This window comes from Onychostruthus taczanowskii, unplaced genomic scaffold, assembly GCF_017590055.1.
Source record: "Onychostruthus taczanowskii isolate IOZ18803 unplaced genomic scaffold, ASM1759005v1 scaffold35, whole genome shotgun sequence".
Taxonomy (NCBI): domain Eukaryota; kingdom Metazoa; phylum Chordata; class Aves; order Passeriformes; family Passeridae; genus Onychostruthus; species Onychostruthus taczanowskii.
The window spans coordinates 4,594,451-4,616,487 of record NW_024500905.1 but is presented as its reverse complement, the minus strand read 5'-3'; the positions used below and the strand labels follow the sequence as shown (position 1 = coordinate 4,616,487).

The 22,037-nt window shown below is 42.8% G+C and overlaps 1 protein-coding gene across 4 annotated transcripts in view; it reads left to right on the top strand.

Moving 5' to 3' along the window:
* The first annotated feature begins 26 nt into the window (after positions 1 to 26).
* MSRB3 (methionine sulfoxide reductase B3) overlaps positions 27 to 22,037 on the top strand; it is an 83,068-nt gene continuing 61,057 nt past the window's right edge. The window contains exons 1-2 of one of the 4 annotated variants that reach the window (XM_041411288.1): positions 27 to 463; positions 20,832 to 20,865. In XM_041411288.1, coding sequence (XP_041267222.1) covers positions 263 to 463; positions 20,832 to 20,865 — 235 coding nt within the window. In that variant the 5' untranslated portion in view covers positions 27 to 262. Of the gene's footprint in view, positions 477 to 20,831; positions 20,959 to 22,037 lie in introns of all 4 variants that reach the window. The other 3 variants (XM_041411286.1, XM_041411287.1, XM_041411289.1) reach the window with 3 other exon arrangements.

Here is a 22,037-nt window from a genome sequence, read left to right as displayed (position 1 = left end):
CGGCGCTGGCAGCGCTGTCCGCGCTCCCGGCCGGCGCCGCGCCGGCAGCTGAGGGTCACGGCAGCGCCGGGTCCTCTTGGCCGGGGCTCTTGGAACCGCAGGACCGTCTCTTTAAAGGGGCGAGGAGCCGCTTCGCCGGCCTGCCCGAAGCGCAACCTTTAACCCTTAAGGACAGAGCGCTTCGGCCGTGCCGCGGCGGCGGGACGGGGGAGGGTCTCGGCCCCGGGTCGTGCCGGGCGTGCGGCGGGAGTCTCCCGGCTCCATGTTCATATTTGGCGTTGGCCGCCGGTGCCCAGGAATTTCCCGTCATGCTCCCCGGGCGGCGGGCCCGTCACTGCGCTCCCGCGGGGCGGGGGGGCCGGGGCCGCTCGCTCGCTCCCTCGGGCCGCTCCCATGCGCGCTGCGCCGCCGCCGCTGCTCCCCGCGCTCTGCCTGGCGCTGGCGGCCGCCGCAGGAGCCGCAGGTAGGAACCGCAGGTAGGAGCTGCGCCCGGGCTCCCGCCTCCACACCGGCCTCCCTGCCGTGCCTCGGGGTGCCGGGGCGCGGGGGGCCGGGCCGGGCCGGGCCGCACCTGCCGGGGCTGCGGCGGGAGCGGAGGGGAGCGGGTCGGTGCTGAGGGGGACCCCGCGGGCCCTGCTGGCGGCCGAGAGGGGGGCTGGGGTCGGGGGTTGCTCGGGTCGGTCCCCGTGTCACCGAGCGAACCCCTGACAGCCCTCGTCACACCCGCATCCCGGCCGCATCCCGGCCGTGCCGTTCCCGTGGCCGCCGCAGCGTCTGGACCCTGGCGCGGCGCAGCCCCGGGCTCCGGTGTCCTGCGCGGCAGCTGGAGCTCCTGCCTCAAACGGGGTGCACAGCAGAATAGCTGGCTCGGGAAAGCCGCGCTTGACCAAGTGCGTAATGAGTGCAGTTCAGCCGCGATCCCCAGCTCGGTAAATTGTGCAGCGCTAGGTCAAAAAAGGAGCTTAAACTTCACAAATGAGCTGAGAATTTGGTTGTGTTTTTCTGAGGAAGCTCAGTGCGTTCGCTGACTGGGTTTGTTTGGTGTTACTCTTCTGACAGCTACAATTGATGCAAAGGATGAAGTATAATTTATTTCTTATGGCCCCCTTCCCAAGTTGATGTAGCTGTACTTGGTTAATCGTAATATTCCTGGAAACAGAAATGAGACTTAATTAAGCTTCCTGTAGTATTTGACAAATTAGCTATAAATGCTGTCTTTCCTGCTTGAGCTGAATTTTCAGTCATCACCCTCTTAGCTCAAAGACCGTCTGAAGGCACAGTGATCTCAAACAAGCATAGCTGTGCATTAAAAATGCCAAATCTAACAGTAGTTATCTACAGATAAGGCCGAATATCAACTGTTAGCTAGTGATAAATGCTGTAAGGTAGTCTTAGTGTTCCGACCCTAAACACAGCATTTAGGAAAGTATAGAGCCTTACATTGTATATGTCATGCTTTTAGTCTTTCTCTGTTGTTGCTATTAAAACTGAAGATGTGTTCTCTGGACAGACAGAAGTCAGAATGAGAAATCTGCAGTAGCCAGATACTTTGCCTTACTGATACGGCTCGCTTATGGCCAATCACCTGTAAATGGAACAGCGATCCCCACTCCCACTATATCATAGTGCCACTCATTTGAATCCAGAATTTAAGGCTTAGAATTTGTCCTGCTTATGTTCTTGCCCTTGCTGAGTAGACACAAGCACTTTCTGTCTTATTTGCTGATGATTCCCAACTTTTTGTTACGTTGCTGCGTGCCTTTGCAGTTCGTCATGATTCCTTGTCTGCCAAATTTGGTTGGTAACAGTGCCCTTTGAGTCTGATTCTGGGAGTAGTTTCCATGTGGCTTGTCATCTTAATCAGACGTTTGCTCATAGTTTCTAAAAGAATCTCCTGCCTCATTTTAGACATGGCTTATTTTAGAACAGTATTTTTCAACTGTCTTTTAAAATTTATGTAGGGAATTAACTATGGTTAGCAACTTAACCAGAGTTACAAAATAATCCTAGAATTCTGAGATTAAAAAAGGATTTTAAAAAAAAAATAAAGTTCTGCATTGCTTTGTTAAAACCGGTAAAATTAGTGATGTTAAACAATATTTAGTTCAGTCCAGAATGTGGTTGGTCAGTCCTTTTCCCATCTGATGTACCTTGGATCTTAATAATACACATTTGGAATGATCTTTTAGGAGGAAAAAAAACAATTCTATTTTTCTTCCAAAAGCGCAGTCTTTAAAAATAATGCCTTTGTAGATGGGGTAATGTTTCTATATTTGGTAGCTAAGCCATATAAAGTAGTTGATCCTAAACAAAAATAAAGTCTTTTGACTGAATGACCTTGCTCATTTTTCCAAGTGGTAGCAGTTACACGCTCTCACAGGGGTTAGTTAATTTAGATGTTTATGTCAGTACATGCTGTGAGAATTCCTTATTTTTTGTTTGTACATACCATATTAATTCCTTACAGCTGTTTGGTAAGGGCCAGCTTGCACGTGAGGCAAGTATTTGGTCCTTTGCCCTGTTATTTATGAAGGTATGGGAGGATCTTGTTTACCTACTCATGTTTTGTCAGCTTTGTAAGCTGATACTTGTTTCTGTATTATTGGAGATCCAGCCTGTTTATTACATTGGAAATGCTAGAAAGTAGAATTTCTGTATTAGGTGGATTGTTAACGGTTCTTCTGTTATTTATTTTAAAAGATGGGGTAATAAGAGTCCGTAGGGGGAGAGAAGAAATCACACTATTAAGGATTTAATCTTCTCAGACAGAAGGTTAAGAAGTCTGCCTGTCTTCATCTGACTGGCATTGCTACAAGCCAGCAATGCAGTAAAGCCATCCAATTTGGAGATAGCTTTGTTGAGCTGCATAATTCAAGTGAGTGTGTCCTCATTACAGAGCAACTCTTCAGCTACACGTGGCATTATATTAGTCATAGGTAGGGAAAATGACCTTATTTTCCCCTTTATATTATTTTTCTTTCTCGTTAAAAGCTGCAGTTTGGGGAGCACCCAGGCTATGTATGAACTTAAGCTTTGGAGGCTTTAACTGATAGGAAAGTGGGATAAACATTGGCCTAATTATAGCTGGGTCTTGCTCTAGTTTAAGGGCTCCTTAGCCAAAAGACCCCCACACAGATCCTCAAATTCCTGGTGTGTTTATGACATTATACTTAGGAATTGCTGTTGAATAAAATCAGGTGTGGATTTATCTTACCCTGAGTAACTCTGAAGTTGGTATGCTTATTTGGAACAAACTACAAGGCTAGGCAGAAATAGGGTGTTTCTTGCTCAGGAGTAATCATGTCCATACATGGAGTTATTTCAAGGTTACTTTCTCCAAATAAACAGGGGTCTTTTAAACAGAACAACAAAAAAACCTGAGAGCTTTTGGGGCCTTTTTTTTTTTTTTTTTGTATGTATGTGTCTCATAGAGTAAGAAGTGGCTACAGGCTAGCTTTCCCTTCCCTTACTCACCTTGCTTTGGTGGGATTTACTGTTACCTTTTCAGAGGCTTCATTTCCCTCAGAAGGATCTTTGGTTCTCAGTGAGAAATTAATATGTACTAGCTTAAAAAAATAAAAGCACAAACCCAAAGATTTAAGTCCTTCTCTGTGGTATTTTGTGAATGTATAACCAGCTCTCAGTGTTTTTAAGTAATTTTCAACTAACCACTTAAGAAAAGGAAGGAAACACATACTGCATTATTAATTTCTACCAGAAGTTGAAGAATGTCATTGTGTATTTTAACAGGGATTTTTGTGTCTTTAGTCTGTGAAGATGCTGATCTGTATTTTTTGCATTAAAATAGGGTAGAAGAATTCTTTGGGAACCCCATTTATGGTGAGGTAATTGGAAATTAAAATTTATCTGCTTAGCTCCAGCCTTCTGGTTCTCATTTAGCAACCTCAATTCAGCATTATCTGAAAACCACACAATCTAGCAACTGGAACTGGGAATAAAGAGGCTTTTTGCAATAAGGACTTTAAGATCTGAGGAACTGAACTACACTTGCCCAAAACAGGCAAGAACAATACTTACACTTATAAGGTGCTAACACAGTTTTGCTGTACTCACAGACTTAAATTATAGTTTAGCATTGTTTTGTAAAATAATTTAAAGTAGAAATACTTCTTTATTTCCAGAAAGTTTTGGATTTAAACATGATTCAGCTTTTGGGTCTTACACAGACAAAGTCTAATGACAGGACTTCTGCAGAGGTCCCTAGTTTGCTTTTTCCTTTCAGTAGCATCTGAACATGAGCATTGATGATTTCTTTGAACTGTGGGCAGCAGCTTAGCAAAATGCACATAGTGTGCTAACACGTTGTTTTGTTGGGAAGTGTTACCTCATCCAAGAAATTTAAAGAGTAATGTCATGCATGGCATTTGGAAGTATTTCCCCATGGGTCTCTTTAGCTCTGTGTTCTTCCAAAAGGGGACAACGCCTTTGCATTTCACCTGATGGAAAACAAATCCTTACCACCAGGGAACAACAATAGTGCTGATGGAATGTAGCTGCCAAATGCCACTTTCACTCTCACCACACAATGAAAATGGAAAAATAATTCAACACATGGAACCATAGCAGCTTCCTGGGGAAGTGACCCATGCCAGTTGTTGCCAAAAGGAAACAGCCCACAAAGTGTTCCTTCTGGCTGAGGGATTGCCCTGTTCTTGTTCCTCTCCATTCCCCAGTGCGTGGTTCTCAGGGAAATCTGCAGGCGAGGCTGTTCCAGATGCCTGCACAGAGAGTGTAGGTGATTTTAACAACTTCTAGGACCTTCAAGGTGGATTGGTGGGTGGGAGCCACATGGATGTGTGGAACTCTTTCAGTTCATGCAGTACAGTAAGTTTGGCCTTGGTTTTCCTACAGCTGGTTCAAGAGCAAGCATTGGCTTGATATAAAGTTGCTCAGTTGGCCAAGAAAAATGGTTGAATATACAAGCAGGCTTTGTCACCTGGGTCAGATTGTCACCATCCTGCTGCTGGGAGGAAGCTTGATATTCAACACAAAACCAATGCAGATCCACCCTAATGTGTCCTGATGATGAACAGCCAGAGCTTACACTCTAGTTCAAGTCAAATTTGTACTAATGGGTGATTCAGCAGTGCAGTGATCCAATCTGCACGGTGCTGAAACCAAGGCTTGCAGGTCAGATTGGTTGGGCTTCCACTCCTGCACACCAACAGCACTGTCAGTAGCCATAGCACAAGTGTGGGAGAGAAATGGGAATAAGACAGGAGCAGATGCTTTGGCTGCCAGCTCAGGGACAGGAGGAAAACTAGAGGTGAATCAGTCAACTGTGTGAAGTTACAGCCCTGAGATGCAAATTCAGGAGCTCTGCAAATAAAATTATTTGAGTTTTCTATAGCATTATAATCTCTGCTTTTGAATGGCTGCAGAAAAGGAAATTCAGCCTTGTTGGTCAAAGTCTTAATATTTAACTGCTAAGTACTTTTAGACTGTATCTTCATTTTTTCTTTTTTTTTTCAGAATTAAAATCAGTGCTTCATCAGATTTTGTGTGTACATGGTGGAAAAATACACTGTGCAGACAGCACATCTCTTAACATCTCTTTTCCTCTTTTTTACCCCATCTTTTAAAATAAATAACAGAAGAACCGTTAACAATCCACCTAATACAGAAATTCTATTTTCTAGCATTTCCAATGTAATAAATTGTCTGTGTATGTTCTTGTTCTGTGTACTCCTGCTTTTACTTAAAGGCAAACTCACAAAAAGGACAAGATCTTGTAGCAAATTAGTGGCTCACTGGGGAAAGGACCCACCATATGCTCCTGGTATCTGAACTGCTACCTGGCATCCCTCATCCAAAAACACAAGGCAGCTTTGCTACTCGCCTCTGAACTTCAGAGAGGTTTGTACCAACTTTTTCTAGCAGTTGTTGAACCATGCTGGGAAGGATTACAATAGCTATTTTGTAAGACTCTAGGCTCTTCTCATGAAGTCTTAAAATGTGAAATACGGTAGCTGTCTGGGGAAAAACAAGCCCTTTTTGTTGCTCAGTTACATGTGAATTACAGACCAGTACATTTTGCTCTAATGACAGTCAAGTAATAACTGTGGCAGTAATAAAGACAGTATAATAGCTGAGTGATGTAATGCTATTTAAGATGAGAGGAAGATTTTCAGAGCATTATCCCATTTCCACAATCACTCTTGTAGACTAAACAAGCCAAGTGCTTAAAAGTTTTTTACAGGGATTTGGCTTTCTGAACCACTCTTTTTGTTTTTACTTCTCCTCTGGGCTTTGGTCAACTGTTTCTGCCCTACAGCCCAAACCAGAAGCATATTCCAACCGATACCTCACTGCTACTGAGCAGACCAGACTTCCTCCTCAGTCCCTCCTGTTATGTATTATGTTTCTCTTTTTTAATAAACTCCAGATCGTTATCTGCCTTTTTTTTTTAATAGTTTCACACTGTTGGCTCAATTTATTGTCACTGTAACCTTGACATCCTTTTCTGCTGTACTGCTGCTAGTCTGGCATTCTTACTTTTGATTATTTTGTGCATTTGAAGATTTCTTTTAAAGTCCAAATGTGGTCCTTTGTACTGGACTGTATTGAATTTTATCTTGCTGGTTTTTGACCATTTCTCCAATCTGTTAAGACCATCTTGAGTTCTGCTCAGCTCTTCGGGGTGTTTCACACTCCTTGCAGATTGGTGTCTCTGCAGTTTTAGTAGGACTGCTTGCTGGGTTTTGGCCCTGGTCAGTAGGAGAAGCGCTGAATGAGTGTGATTATTCCAGCAGCTCTGCACCTGTGATATAGGACCTTGATCCAAAAGAAAAGTGCTTTTCCAGTTTGCTTTGTCTAAAAGTATTTTACATTTGAAGTCTGTTTGATTTGCTGCTTTCCTTCTGCCTGCAGAGTACCAGGAAACAAGGAAAGTATGTTAGTTATGGGGTTAGATTTTGGCAAGTTTATCATGGTGGCTTACTGCTTTCTAATTTTCATTGCCTGTTTATAGATTGTTTAGTATTTTGTTTCAAAAGCTTTCTGTGTGTTGGAAATAGATTTATGGCCATGTAATTTACTAATCAGTCTTTTCTTCCTTTTTAAAAATGGATATTACCCTCTTCCTCTTGAGATTTTGTAAAGGCAAAAACCTTTCAAAAATCTTCCAAGGTACATGCTCTTTTCTGAACAATTCCCACTCTTTATTTCCCAAATGCTTAGGATGAATTTCTTAATCTGTCAGAAGAGAAAGAGCAACCTCAGGGAAAGATTTCAGGCACACAGGACAGCTCCATCATCCTGGAATATAGTGATCAACATTAGCATGCCTAATTTCTGATAGTCTCATATTTATGCAGCTAGGGTACCTGAGGAGCAGTTCCTAAACATGAGATGGAAAGTTTGATAGACTTTGATAAAGATTTCTCTTAAAAACAAAAACAAAAACAACAACAAAACCAAACAAACAAACAAAAAAAGACAACAACAAAAAAAACCAAAACCAAAAACAAAACAAAAAAAAAGTAGCTTTGGCAGCTCCAGTAACAAGTTTTGTGCAGAGCAAGGTCTGCACAACAGATTAGAAGTTTCAAAGTAGTCACTGCAACTACTTCAGGCAATTGCCTCTGCTGTTTCTTAAACAGTCCTATTTCCAACCTGATAATCTGATGTGTTGGTTTTATTTTGTTTGTATTGGGTTACAAAGTGTGAAATTAGGAGACGAGCTTAACTGATTATAGGTTACAGATTATTAATTTTTTTATTTGCTTTGCCAAGCAACTACACAGAATTCAAACATATAGATAACTGTATGAGAATGTGATTTTTTTTTTCTGTACATACATACCAAGGCTATAAAAATAACATACTGAGTAAATGTATCAGAATTCTAATCAGTAATTATCATTTCAAAAATGCTTCAGGTGGACATAGAGCTTGCATGTCCTTCATTGTTTTATCCTGATGGGGGATGCTGAAGGCTCTCACTGAGACGTGCTGAAGTGAGCTGCAGGAAAAGGGCCCTATCCTGGGGTGGGAGGCTCAGTTGCTGAGGTTTCATGCCCGAGGTCTGGGGCATGGCTGAGTTGCCAAGGAATTTCTAATGTCTCAGAGTGGTGTGAAATATCAGGACCAATATGGGAAAGAGGGGCCCTGATGGTTTAAGTGCAGGATTTTCTATTTTTGGAGCACGAGTCCAAGTAGGACAGAAACAAACTGCATTTTGGGGCAATGCTTAATGAAGTTCCTGACAGCTGGCTGTGGCAGGGGGGGCTGCCTGCAGGTGCCTGCTGCTGCCTCTGCTGAAGGAAGTGGAACAGATGTCACTTTTAGGGACAGATTATGCAAAGAAAACGTCAACATTTATCTTACAGTACTGCTCCAGAGGAAAGCTAAATTATAAAGCCTTGAAAGTAGCCAAAGGTTGAGGGAAGAGGAGAACGAAGTTAGTGGCTGCATTGTTGCCCTGTGCCACCCCAGCTGCACCAACACTGCCTGGGGGGCTCCACACATGCCTGTGTGGCTGCTGCCAGGCCTGGCACTGCTGTAAGTCTGCTTTAACAGAGCAGGAGAAAATATTTATGGGTTTTTTCCTGAAGGTAAGTGCTTTTCGCCCTGCAGAAAAGGTTTTGCATGGTTATTGCAAGTCCAGCTGGAGGGATATAGGATGAGTATTTTTGCCTTTTGAATGAATGCATTTAGGGCTGGGAGATGTGGATTGACAAAAATGTAAAGTTTAGTAAATATTTTCAATTAATTAAAAGAGGTGGAAGAGACACCTTCGTGTTTTGGACACTTCGAAGAGGATTGAAGAGAAGGGAAATAATTTAAGCAAGTTTTGATAGAATTAATACTTCTTTTGTTCAAGATTTGAAAAATAGCTTTAGGATGCCTAAAGGTGCAGATCCTTGTGCTGCAGAGACAGTGTAAATACATTTGGCTAATTAAAAAATAAAATGCTATGTTTGTGGATTTTAATCTGCACTGGAATGAAAATCACAATTCAGCTCACAGATTTTACATAACATTTTTCATTGAAAAAATTTGTCTTTGGAAGCTATTCAGAGGCTGGAGCACCTCTTCTATGAAGGCAGGCTGAGAGAGCTGGATTTGTTCAGCTTTGAGAAGAAAAAGCTCTAGAGAGACCTTAGAGCCCCTTCCAGAACCTGATGGGGCTATGAGAGAGCTGGAGGGGAACTTGTTACAGGGGCCTGGAGTGACAGGACAAGGGGGAATGGCTTTAAAGTGGGAATAGGTTTAGATTAGATATTAGAGAGAAATTCTTGGCTGTGAGGGTGGTGAGGCACTGGAACAGGTTGCCCAGAGAAGCTGTGGATGCCCCATCCCTGGAAGTGTTTGAGGCCAGACTGGATGGGCTTTTGAGCAGCCTGGTCTAGTGGAAGGTGCCCCTGTCCATGGCAGAGGAGTTGGAACCAGATGATCTTAAAGTCCCTTCCAACCCAACCTATTCTGTGATTCTGTGGCTCTGAGGCATTTTCTCTGGTAAGAAGGAGACCCTTGAATAAATTTTTTTATCCCTGCAATTACCTAAATACAGGTAGATATACATATAATCTTGCTTATTAAAAGGCAGAAAATTTGTGTAGTGGTCTTTATATTTGAATCAAATTTATTGTTGTTAGGACAGAAATAGTTTCCTTGCTCTCACTTTTCAGTCAGACAGACTTTTTGACATTCAGTATTCACTCAAAGCTTAAGTTAAACTCTTTCCTTACTTGCTGTTGTGTCTTCTCACTGCTATTCATAAAAATAAAAGTACAACCTTGACAAGAGAAGACTTAGGAGTTTCTGTTTTACTTGATGGTATTTTATTTTGTTATGTATTGGACGTTTGAGGTTTTTTCAGCTGCATAAAGGTTCTTTGGATTTTGGATGATAAATGATCCTATTGCAGTATGTAAGGCATTCCTTTATGTTTGTTTTTTTGGTTTTGTTTTTGTTTTTATTTGTGCAATGTCAGACCTTCTATATGCTATAATTTTTAAAAAAATATTTTTGGATAAAAGGCTGAGGCTTTCTTGTATATTCATAAGGCTGCTCTGCATACCATCGTGACACAATCTGTGTGATCAAAGGTACGTTTTTAAAGGATGCTTTTGTTCTGTCGACGTATGCGTAGACCTGTGTGTGCTGTTTGAAGGACAACTCACGGGGCTGTGCAGCGTGTGATTGTATCCAAGGGAGCTGGCACCGCTCGGTGGTGAGGAGCGGTATTGGCTTGGAGAGAAAGCCACGTGGAAAATTTCCATGTAAGGGAGACTGTTGGGGAGAGATTGGTAGCTATGATGTCTTTAATTCGGAGTGCTTTTCTAGCAGCTGGGATGATAAAAAAAGAAACCACCACCTGAATTGTTCTGAGATGAAGTTATACTGTCTGACAGAGAGATCATAACTAAATTTTACAAACCCTTTACCTAAAAATATTTTTTACAAAATACAAGATACTCAGGTCTGGTTCAGAGTCTGATATAAAAATTATATTTTCTCAAGTAGGAAATAATACAAATAAAGGGAGATAATTCAGCTTTCAAATGGCATGTGCTGAAGAATGCAGAATGAATGAAATTACACAAACAAGACAAATGTGTCTTTTGCACTGAAATTTTATTTTTCTAGCAGGGTGCATGGCGTCTATACACACATTATGTGCATATATGCACATGTAGACAGATATCAGCACTAACTACTTTTTCAAGTAAAAGTGTTTTAAACACCTTTAAAGTCTGCTGGCAATAGACACACTGATTGTTGGTAATTTCCTGTATACACTGTAATAACTCCATGGCATCCATTGACAAAGCCTTAGTGTCCTGCTGTGGCAGGGAGCATTGGGAGTTTTTATTCCTTGGTACAGATTTTACTCTGAGAAATCATTAAACTGGAGGGCCAAACCATGTCTGGAATCACAACTCTTCCGGCGCTGATATGTTCAGGGACTTTGTCTCCTTCAGTGGCCTAGCAAGTGTCATTTGTACATTTCCTTGCAGTGCCTCATAAAAGACAGTCACCAAATGTGGGTGGTCGGTGATGGAGAACGCAGCTTCCCTGCGGAGCAGGAGAGGCAGCTCCCGCCCTGCGTCCCGCAGCCCGTGTGTGCCGTGCGGGCACGCCAGGCCAACAAAGCCCTGCAGGCCTGGCTTGCACGCCTGGAACGTGGAACGAGGAGACCGTGCTCTTTTCGAAAGAGTGCACTGTTTTGTTGTGCTGGTTTGAAATCCTCTTAAATCATACCCGTTAGCTGGAGGCTTTCTCTTTGCTTCATTTATGAGATATTCTGCCTAAGAGAAACTGCTCATGTGTCTCATCTATTGTGTATTGTTACCCAGGCAAATAATCTTTGTAAGGTGAGGGAAAAGTCTGCTGAGTTACAGAGTAAAAAATGTGTAACACAATTTAAAAGAATGACAATTTCAAATGATGTGTTTGTTTAATATTTCATACAGCGTTTATTTCCACGAATTACTGACTATATTCCTAACACTAGTACAAAGGTGTTTCAGAAAAGCAGAATAGAAATTTCTGTTGAAGGGCTTCTGTTCATGGCTATAAAAGGAAGTTGTATTTAACATGATGCATGGGATTTGTCCCAAATTAAAAATAGAACAGCAAGTTTGTTATCTTTGCTGTATTAGTCAGCCTGACAATGCAAATAATGGTGGAGAGGAAGACATACCTAATCAAACCAACCTGATAGCAAAAAAGGGTTTCATGTCTTCAAGTGCTAGTGAATCCCTTGCACAGTTCTGTTCATAGAAGTAACTCAGAAGTTTTTAATTTTTTTTTTTTCTTTTAGTATTGAGAATGAATCCTTTATTGGTGTGCAACACAAAATGCTTTTGGGTTTGCCAGTAGGAATTGTTCAATTAAGAGGTTATTTCTAGAACACTTGTATCTCATCATCTGAGGACCAGAAGCAATTAAATATTTACCACTGTGCTGGAGAGGACTGCCTGGAACAAAAAAAAAGAGAAATTTTTCAAGATGTTGAAAGGATTGTGATTCTCAGAACAGACCCATTTAAGAATCGTTTATGACTGTTGTAGTTATAAACTCACTGCCATAAAAGGAATGTGCTGTGTGTTGGCAGGCTACCAAGTCAGGGAAAATGAAAGTGCAGCTCAGCACTACTTTAGTGCATCAGATCTGGGAGGAGCAGGAGTGGAGGGGGAATCCCACTTGACCTATATTTACTTTCCTTTGGGAAGTATTGCCAGTCGTAACTATTGGGAAACAATCTGCAAATGACAGATGTATGAGCACTTGTAAGACTGACAGACTCACTGGTTTCTGCCCTTAGCCAAGAATGCTCTTTCATCCCATGCTTGGGGGCTCCTTACTTGTCTTGTTTCTTCCCTTCTTGGGGTCGCTGCTTTTTTGTGTCTCTTTGCAGTTTCACTTTTCCCATTTCATCTGTTGCTCACAAGGCCTGTGCAGTCTTGTCTCTACTTTAATGAGATCTCCTTCCATTTCACTACCTTCCCTAAGGACCAAGTGAGAGTCCCTTGAGCAAGGACCTTCTTCTGCATTACTTAAAGCAGAAAAATTTGCCTCTCTTCTCTGCTTGTACTCAGTGTAGCATGGATGTCCTCCACATCCCACAGGCCACATCCTTTTGTTGTTTAGAGGGGATCAGTATCACTGCTCTGCTGTGTGTAAATGTTAGTAGTAAAATAGGAAGAAATCAAGTCCACAGTTTTCTTATCCATGGGAGCCAGTTGCTGAACAGGGAGGTGTTTATATGCCTTTCCCCTTGTTGCTTTTTGGGATGGTACAGCCTTCAAAAACTCACTTGTTTCTCAGGCTTCTCAAGCTTTCTCAGGCTTCTCACTTCTCAGGCTTTTTAAATTTGGCCCCTGCACCCACCCTAGGGCTTTAGTCACACCAGCCTCATTGTTGCCAAGCTGGTTTCTTGCTAGTGGGAGAGGGGAGCAATGCAGCAGCCAGTTCAGAGTACAGAAAGGGTTATTCCTGTGAGAGACAGTGAGCTTTCCATTTTAGGCAGCTATTGCTAGAGTGAATGTTAGCTCAATTTGGTAATTAGATGAAAATTAAATATACGTGTTTGTTTTCTGCTCAGATGTAGTGTTTTTCTTTTATAAGTATAAATATTTTTTCTATTCTGGAGAACCATTGTAATGCAAATGGAAACAGATATATGGTGCCTCCTCACATAGCATATCTTTTGGTCAGCAGTTAGAATCAGTGAGATTGTGCTGAATAGTGTGCAGAGATTTCAGAATCTGGTTTGTTTTCCAGGATTTTTATTATTATTTTATCATAAAGATAATTGACATAAATAGGGCAGGAGATCTTTCTCCTTTTCAATGCCTTTATTAAAGAGATTCAGCTCAGGTGGGGAGAAATCGACGGGTCGCGCCCACGCCGCCGCTGTCCCCAAGAGTGGCACGGAGGAGGAGGGTGATGCAGCTCTGTCCGCTGGTCTGCAGGCAGAGCTGGGGACTGCGTCCTCACGGGAGATTCGCAGATTCCTGCTTTTCAGTCCAACGCTCCGGGTCCCTTCCTTAGTGAACATCTTTTGAGGTCAGGGTGTGAAGCAAAAAGGATCCAAGCAGGCACTGGACTTCACGCCCATCCTTAGACATCACCTAGGGTCCTCTAATTCTATATTGGCTCGTTGTTTTTAGGGGTTTTCTAGGAAAACTTTAGCGCGGTGCATTTCTCATTTGCATACGTGGTCCCAGGCCACTCCTATTCTCCTGGGCTGCGTGTCCAGGTGTAGCTCCGGGGCAAGCATTGGAGGACAATGGCTAAATCACCAACCAGTAACGGGCAATTAAAGAACTCTTTACAGTTAAGCTAATTTAACAGCAACTGGTCCCACCGTTTTTTTTTTTCTCTGTAACCTTAAATAAAAATAGGTATATTTTTATTCATAACAATAATAATTTTAGGCTGTATGATAATCTAAAATCTATTGCGGGAATCTCATCTCTCTTACATGGAGGACTGAAGTCTGGATAATAAAGCTCAGACTAAAGGCTGAACTCCTAAAAGTGTCCCTAATTCACCTCAGTAGGAACCTTTATGCATCCTAAGGATAAAGTATGGAGGGCATTAGTCCATAAGGCGATGCCTGTCAATTGTGTATCACAGGGTGGGACTCAGTGTGAGCAGATGAGCATTTCTGCTCATTCTCTTTTCCTGCTTTCCTCTGTTTTTTTGTCTGATCTCAACCTTTAGACTTTTCTTCTTCCTTTCCTACTCCCACCATTAACAGAAGCTGCTGAAGCTTCCCAGCTAGAATATGAAAAGGATACCTCAGGAACATCCATAGACTGGACTGGATAACCCCATTTCACAGGAGAGGGAGGACTGACTGGTGGGCACCGTGAGGAAGCTGAGGAAGCCATGGGCCTGGGGAGGCCCTGTGCACCCCTCGAGGTGGAGCAGCCATGCTGTGTGCCAAGCTTATTGTGCCCAGGCAGGCGTCTGCCACCTCCAGCCCTGCTGGCTCTGCAGGTGCAGGGACAACTGCTACAGTTCATGTTAGGAAGCACTGAATAGCCTCCACAATTAGGGACTTGTCTGGTTGCTTTGCAAATGATCATTCCTATAAGTAAAGGCCATTAAAACACCTGGATCTGACAGTGTCCTAAAGCATATGTGGGCCAAACTGGTACTTGAAAATGTCTTATGTGCGTTTTGCAGGAAGGTGTTTTAGGTTGGAGTTTCAGTTGCTCTGGGTAGGGTTTAAGAACAAAATCCAGTATAAGAGAATATGTAAAATTCAAGCAAACAAAAAGGTTTTGAACTTCACTGTTTCGGCTCCTTTCTAATGGCAGTACTAACTTAAAGTTTAAACCCTGACATTTCCTGGTGTTCTGTTCAAATATTACAAGGCATGGCAGTAATTGCCTCTTTTATCAAGGCACAACATAAACTTCCTAAAAGTAGACAGGATTGCCATTTGGTTTGTACATTTCAGCACAAGCAGCTAAGGGGAACATGCTTTAAATGGGAGTCTTAAAAGTGAAGTGGGAATTCAGGTCTAGTACTTCAGATTTCTGTGGCTGTAATTGAGAAGCTAATATTGTATAGGGGGGGAATATACGCTGACAAGCATGCAAGTTAGATGCTACAGTACTTCTGTAGACCTGTAAGGTTAATGCAATTAATTTCATTTAGAATGCTTTATTCCTCTTCAATAAGTCTTTGAGAAGCTTAAATTTATAATTGCCTTTATCATTATCCTAGCTGTTAATGATTAAAGTATTTTTTTCTCATCAGACAGTGAGCTTTTGCAAGACACCTAGCTTGCATTATCAATAGATATACAAACACATGAAAATCGAGAGCCTAAAATCTCTCTTTAAAGGTAAATTTCATAGAATCACAGAATGGTTTGGTTGGAAGAGAGCTTAAAGATGATCTGGTTCCAAACCCCCTGTTGTGGGCAGGAACACCTTCCACTAGACCAGGTTGTTCAACCTGGCCTTGACTTACAGGGATGGGACATTTACCACTTCTCTGGGCAACCTGCTCCACTGTCTCACTATTCTCATAGTAAATAATTTCTTCTTAATATCTCATCTAAATTATCCTTTTCCAGGCTTTTGTCAATTACCTTTACTATTTTTTGCCAAATGCTTCAAATACAATATGGTGCATTGAAACATGCAGTTGTCTAAAAATATTATTATAAAGCACAAATGCATATTCACAGGATGTGGGTTTTTTTTGAGGGCTGAAGGCTGCCTCCTCATGGTTCTCTCAGGCTGTTAGGAGGCTAGGACAGCCCAGGTATATAATAATGGAAATACTTTGTGCACTGCAAAGGATGATAGTTTCAGGATTGGGTATCTTGCATTGAAGTGGGAACTTTTCCCTCCTTCTTTCACTAATAAATAACCAGCAGTCATCGGGCCCCTGCTGAAAAGTTTTCCTGTACTCCAATCTCCTGCCACAGCTGACAGCTTCAGATGGTTTATTAAACATCTCTTACAAGCTATTCAACATTGCCTTTGTCCACACCATACACCATGTCAACCTGCAAACAGGAAAGTCCCTTAAAGCCACCAATTGCAGTGCAGAGAGAAGGAAAGGCTAAGGTCTTTGGTGTTAACACAGAATGTGTTAAGGAAAAATGACTAGGGAGTAAATAATTGTTTAGACACAGAAAGACATGACCTACTGAAACACTTGCTCATGCGGTTCTGTCTTTAGGCTGCACCTTTTGTTTCTGCAGTTCCTGAGGGTTGATCTGTCCTGTCTGCTGAGCCTGACTGGCAGGTGAGCAAAAGACAAATTTAAAAAACAAAATATCCAAATGTTAGGACTGAAATAAACATATATACAAAATAATCCATTAAGTTTTGTCAGGGAAACATTTGGTTATAGTTTGCTTTGTGTCAAAGTAAATGAGTAAACCCTTTGCAAAACAACTGTTCAAAGTTATTGCTGGACTAAAAAGAAACTTTACAAAACACATACTGATAAAAATTAAACTGTTAATTTAACACTTGAGTACAGTAGACTCCCAGGCCTTTACTTCTTTCTAACATCTAGTTGTTTGGCTTTCTTCAGTGTGGCAATTTTTTTGCTCTTTGCTTTTTCCAGTGACATAGGAACTCCTGACAAGAGCCTGGGAGCCTGACTGACTAGTGTATGCCTATCTCTTAACTGTTTCCTGCCCTCCAAATGAGGCCAGAGACTTGGGGCTGGGGGAAGGGAAATTGGAGAAAATTATAGAAACCTCACACTACTAAGGTCTTATTATTGTGGCAAGAAAAAAACCCTGATCCTTCCCTTAAGAACTTGTGGATGTTTTTTTAATTTACTTGTAAAGAGCTAAAACTTCATGTTTTTTCTTGGGAGAGCTGGGATTCTCATGTCATTTTAGGAATTCTGGACCTAAGTTGTCAGGAATAACACTGAATATGGAAAAATTTAAACCAGTAGTGTTACGAGCTCCTGAGACCCTTGATGTTTCCCCTATTGCTCTTAAAAACAAGATGTGGTAATATCAGAATTTAACTTCTCAAGTTGTCCTTCACCCAAAGAAATCTTTCTAGTTGCAGACAGAGGTTGAAAAAACATAACCCGAGTACATACAGAGTTCTTAATTTCCAAAGGACAAATTTGACAGACCACCTATGTTACTTTATAGCTAATAATTTTGGGGCAAAACTTATGTTTTCTGAATGTCCACAATGGACAATATAGAAGCTCTTGAAAGCTGGCAGTTCCTTAATATTTGCCAACATTAGGCTCCTAAGAGGAAGGCTTCCCTGGAGGTAAAATGCGTATCCTAGAAAACTGCTTCTGGAACCCAGCTAATGACATAGCTGTATTTGTACTATCTGTACGTACAAGATTTGCAAGTTATTGCTGAGCATGGTATCCATCTTATGAGAGCCAAACAGATGGAAGATCCATGTTGTACTCTGCTGAAGAGTGAAGTGCAGTGAAGGAGCTCCAAGGGGTCTGATGACACCCAGGCATGACTGTGGAGGAGCCAACAGTGTCCTGGGTGTTGCAGGCAGCACAGCAAGCAGCATGTGTTTTTTAAAAAAGGGCAGTCCACCAAAATAAACCCAAACAGTGATGTGTAAAAGCATCATCCCCTTCCCTGAATTGTGAGTTCTGCTCTGACCTCTTCATGTAGCATCTGTCCTTACAGGAAGTGGCATATTGCAGTAGTACTGCAATAAAGATATGGGGGGTGGTGAGTCTGTGTGGTGGAAGTGCAGTGCTGCAGTACTCACTGTGACTCAGGCATGTGACAGCTGTGTTAGCATTGCTGTCCCCTGGCCACCTGGCCCTAGCACTGGAAAGGTGGGGCTCCGGCAGGTACCTCCAGCACCAGCATGGGGGCTTTGCTTAACCTGTAGAGGGCTAGGCATGTACAGCATGGGAGTTTAAACCACCAACCATCTATTCCAAGAATGGTGATTTCACATAATCATTTAGGTTGGAAAAGACCTTTGAGATCATTGAGTCCTACCTTTGACCAAGCACCACCTTGTCAACTAGACCACGGCACTTCCTTGGGCAGCTCATTCCAATGTCTAATCACTTTTTCTGTGAAAAAATTCTTCTTAATGCCCAACCTAAACCTCCCCTGATGTAAATTAAGACTATGTCCTGTCATCCTACTGCCTGGGAGAAGAGGCTGACCCTCACCTTCTTTAAGGTAGTTGAAGAGACTGGTGACATCGCTGCTGAGCCTCCTCTTCTCCAGGTTAACCAACCCCAGCTTCCTCAGCCACTCCTCATCAGACTTGTGCTCCAGACATTTCATCAATGACATTGCCTTTCTCTGGACTTCTTCCTATGTTTCTTGTCATGCTCTGGATGTTCCTCTTTAGTAAATCAGAGATATAAACATGGCACCTGAGCCTGCTAAAGGCTATGGCCAAGCTTGCATGGGCCACAGAAAGAGCAGAGGGAAGATATGAACCTGTCACAATGTTACTGTCATTCTCCCTAAATCTGTTCTCTGTACCTGTGGAATTGGCAGGTGGGGTGAAGCACCTCCAGACCAAACACGCTAATTGCAATGAGTTTGACTTTGCACTTCTCTTTACTGATTCTTCACAAGCCGCCCTTATGGGGGTGTGTAAGCTTCCTGCGGCAGGGTTTGTGTGCGTACAGTACCTGGCAGCAGGAGATCTCCTCCCACTGAACTGCTGGGCATGCTATAATGTAAGAGTAAATAGAAATAGCAATCAAAGCATCAGCAATAAAAGAATAAATTAGGTTAACTGCAATAAAGTACTTTCATGGATGCTCAGTGATACTTTATGGGGCTCTTAGGGCTTGCATACCCTCCAAGTCTTTATGAATACCTGAGAGCAAATAATAACATTTTGGTGAACACTGACATACTTGACATTTTCAAAAGGCCAGGATCTATTTTATAATTCTTGGAAATTTCAAATAATTTCCTTTAAGCTGTTTACATTTGAAGGAGGGAGGGAGGAGGAGGAGGAGGGCATGGATGCAGTGTCCGACTGGGCTGCCAGTGACGCGCCTCCGGGAGTGCGCCGGCAAGCGGCCGCCAGGCGACGCCACCGGCGCGGGCTGCTGCGGGCTGCCCGCCGACAGGGAGCGCTCAATACCGCTGCTGCCGGAGCGCGGCAGCGGCCTCAGCCCGGGGCTGGGGGACAGTGCCGGCTGCGGGACAGTGCCGGCCGGCTGAGGGACAGTGCCGGCTGCGGGACAGGCTGAGGGACAGTGCCTGCTGAGGGACAGTGCCGGCTGAGGGACTGAGGGACAGTGCCGGCTGCGGGGCAAGGGCGGAGTTGCGGCGGGGCTGCGCGCAGCCCTCTGGTCTCTTGGCGATCTGCTCCGGAGGGGTCCGAGCTGGTTTTCACGCAGCTTCGCTGCTGCTATGGCATGGACATGTTTGTGTGTGTGTGATGCCTGATCCGCAGTGCCCGCCCGGCCCCATACCCCTCCGCCGTCGGGCAGCACGGAAGTGTCGGGGGTCTCGCAGCGAGTTTGGCTTGGGTACGACCGAGTTGAGGCCCGTGGATGGGGGCAGGTTTCTGTCAGATGCGCTCCACAGCGGTTTGGTAATGGGTACCGCTGGGGGCTGGGTCCTTGTTATAGTTATGGAATTATCACAGAACGGTTGGCCAGGAAGAGACCTTTAAAGGCCCCCTAATCCAACCCCCAGGAATAGGCAGGGACAACTTAAACTACGCCTGGTTGCTCAGAGTCCCGTCTAGCCTGACACTGAATGCTGTCAGGGATGGGGTGTCCGCACCTGTTTGCGGTGTTCTGTAAGCGTCCTTCCTCTGGGAGCCTTGTTCCTCAGGACGAGACCGTAGCCAGTTTGTCCCCCGCTGCCACAGCCGCTGCTATGGGCCACGGCTGGACTCACCCCTGCGGCTCCTGGGCTGCTGCAGATGCAAGAGTGAGACTGAGAGGAGGCTGGGAGACCTGCCCTGCTGCTCCACAGCTTCTAGGGGCCTGATCCTGCTTCCACGAGAGTCCCAGAGAGTTTCTGTACTGACTTTGGCTGGGGATTGGCTCCAGTCCCGCATCACATAATCCTCTGAAGTGAGCTGTGGCTGTGCATGGCTGGGCTATAAGGCATCTGCATTTCCTCTTTCCCATTGTGGGGTGAATGGAACAATTAGCATTTGTGCATTAAACCCTTCTGAAATAAAATCTCATGACTCATGACTCTGTTTGCTATATTTGAGCTGGCTGGAGGATTGTTTAAATATATCTCATGGACAGTTTACAACATGAATTATTTCCTGCCTTTGAAAACCCATGGTTTTAAGATATCTGGCAAGTTTATTCCAATGAAATGTCACATTGCTCAAACAAGTCATCAAAAGAACAATTTTTAGCAAAGACTGGTTTCCAGCATTCACCATTCAGAAATGTTGCGGAGTGTGATCTTGGTTTAAATAAAATAAATAGAAAAAGCCTTCATGTTTGATCTGCCCAGCATTCCTGGGTGTTCCAAGTAGGATTCCTACTATCTAGCTGAGGTTCTAAGGGTTTTTTCCTTAGTACCCCTGCACTTGTGACTAGGCTACTACCCCAAGTTGCTCTCAATTTGGTATCTAAAGCAGCTGTTGTGAATGCCCCCTATGAAAATGTGGAGTGCCTCTCACTTTGTAGCATATAAAATGGTTTCACTGAATACTGTGTAATATGTATCAAAATGTTGGGGGGTGGGGTAGCAAGAATGGGTTAAATGCACTAAAAAAAGTACATTTAGAATTGTGGTCCCATGTGGTGGTCTTATAAAGTTTTAAGTATTGTTTTTTTTCTGTGAATGAAAACATTTTTGATGTTTTAATTTGTTCTCATCTTTTTTTTTTTTCTTTGTTTTTTTCTTCCCTACTCAGCTCTTGCCCCTGTTCTTTGCCTCTGGTTTTGTTGGTGAGGATATCACAGTGATGTCTGCATTCAACCTGCTGCATTTGGTGACAAAGAGCCAGCCAGTGGCCCTGCGAGCCTGTGGGCTTCCCTCAGGTTGAATGGGTGCTGCTTGTTGTGTCATGCATAATAAAGGCCCTTGTAGGAAGGGTGTCTCTGCTGCAGGAAACAATGTGCTATGGGTGGTTCTGTTTAAATTTTCCTTTGAAGCAGAAGCTTTTTTTTTTTTTTTTTTTTTTTTTTTTTTTTTTTTTTTTTTTTTTTTTTTTTTTTGTAAAAGATTTTAAAAAGCTTGGAAATGCTCACTTCCTTGTCCAAAATACAGTCTCTTAAATTCTGTATTATTTTTCTCATTCTTGGCAAAAACTGTGTCATTAAACTGAAAAGATTTTATTAAATGCCATTCCTAATTTTAAAAGATAATACCTAAAAGAATTTCACTTGTTGATTGCCATTAAATCATAGGATTTAAAAATATTGTCCAAAATATTTAGCAGTATACTATAGTTATACTCCATGTGTTTCTTTTTACATTTTTATTATAAACCAAGTATGTTATACTGAAAATCATGTCCAAAAAGTGTGCAGAATTTAAAACTTCTTTCATTCCTCTGACAGCATATTCCTTAGTTACATGACACTTCTCTACATAACCAAGTGGAAACATGCAATTTAATGCCCACATGCAGCTGCACTTTTCATGTAAGGCCCAGGTTTGTCCATTAGGTCTGGGAAGGGTGCTATAAGACCCTGTCTCCATAAATTGATTTTATCATGAAAACCTTGAGCCTAAGTATTTGTGTTTCACTTAAAAGGCAACAGTCTGTAATGTCAGCGTAATAATGTCAGTGTACAAGGTTATGTGGGAGAAAATATAAGCTGTACTGAGTTAATTTTGAACATTGCTTGAAATTTTCTTGACACCCAAATAAAAAAGATACAGTCCTGGCTGATCTGTGTTAAGCCTTGAAAATGGGCCAGCTTGGGTATTTGTGCTACACTCACAACTGGTTCATAAGAGCGCAGAATGTTACAAGCAGTTTCTCCCAGACCTGGACTTAGCAAGCATATGGAGGTGATGTTTTAAAGATTTTTTTTCAGTGATAAGACATCAGTTTTCAAGCTGATGGATTTTCCTAAGGCTTATTAGACTTTATTTGAACTAAATCTGAGTC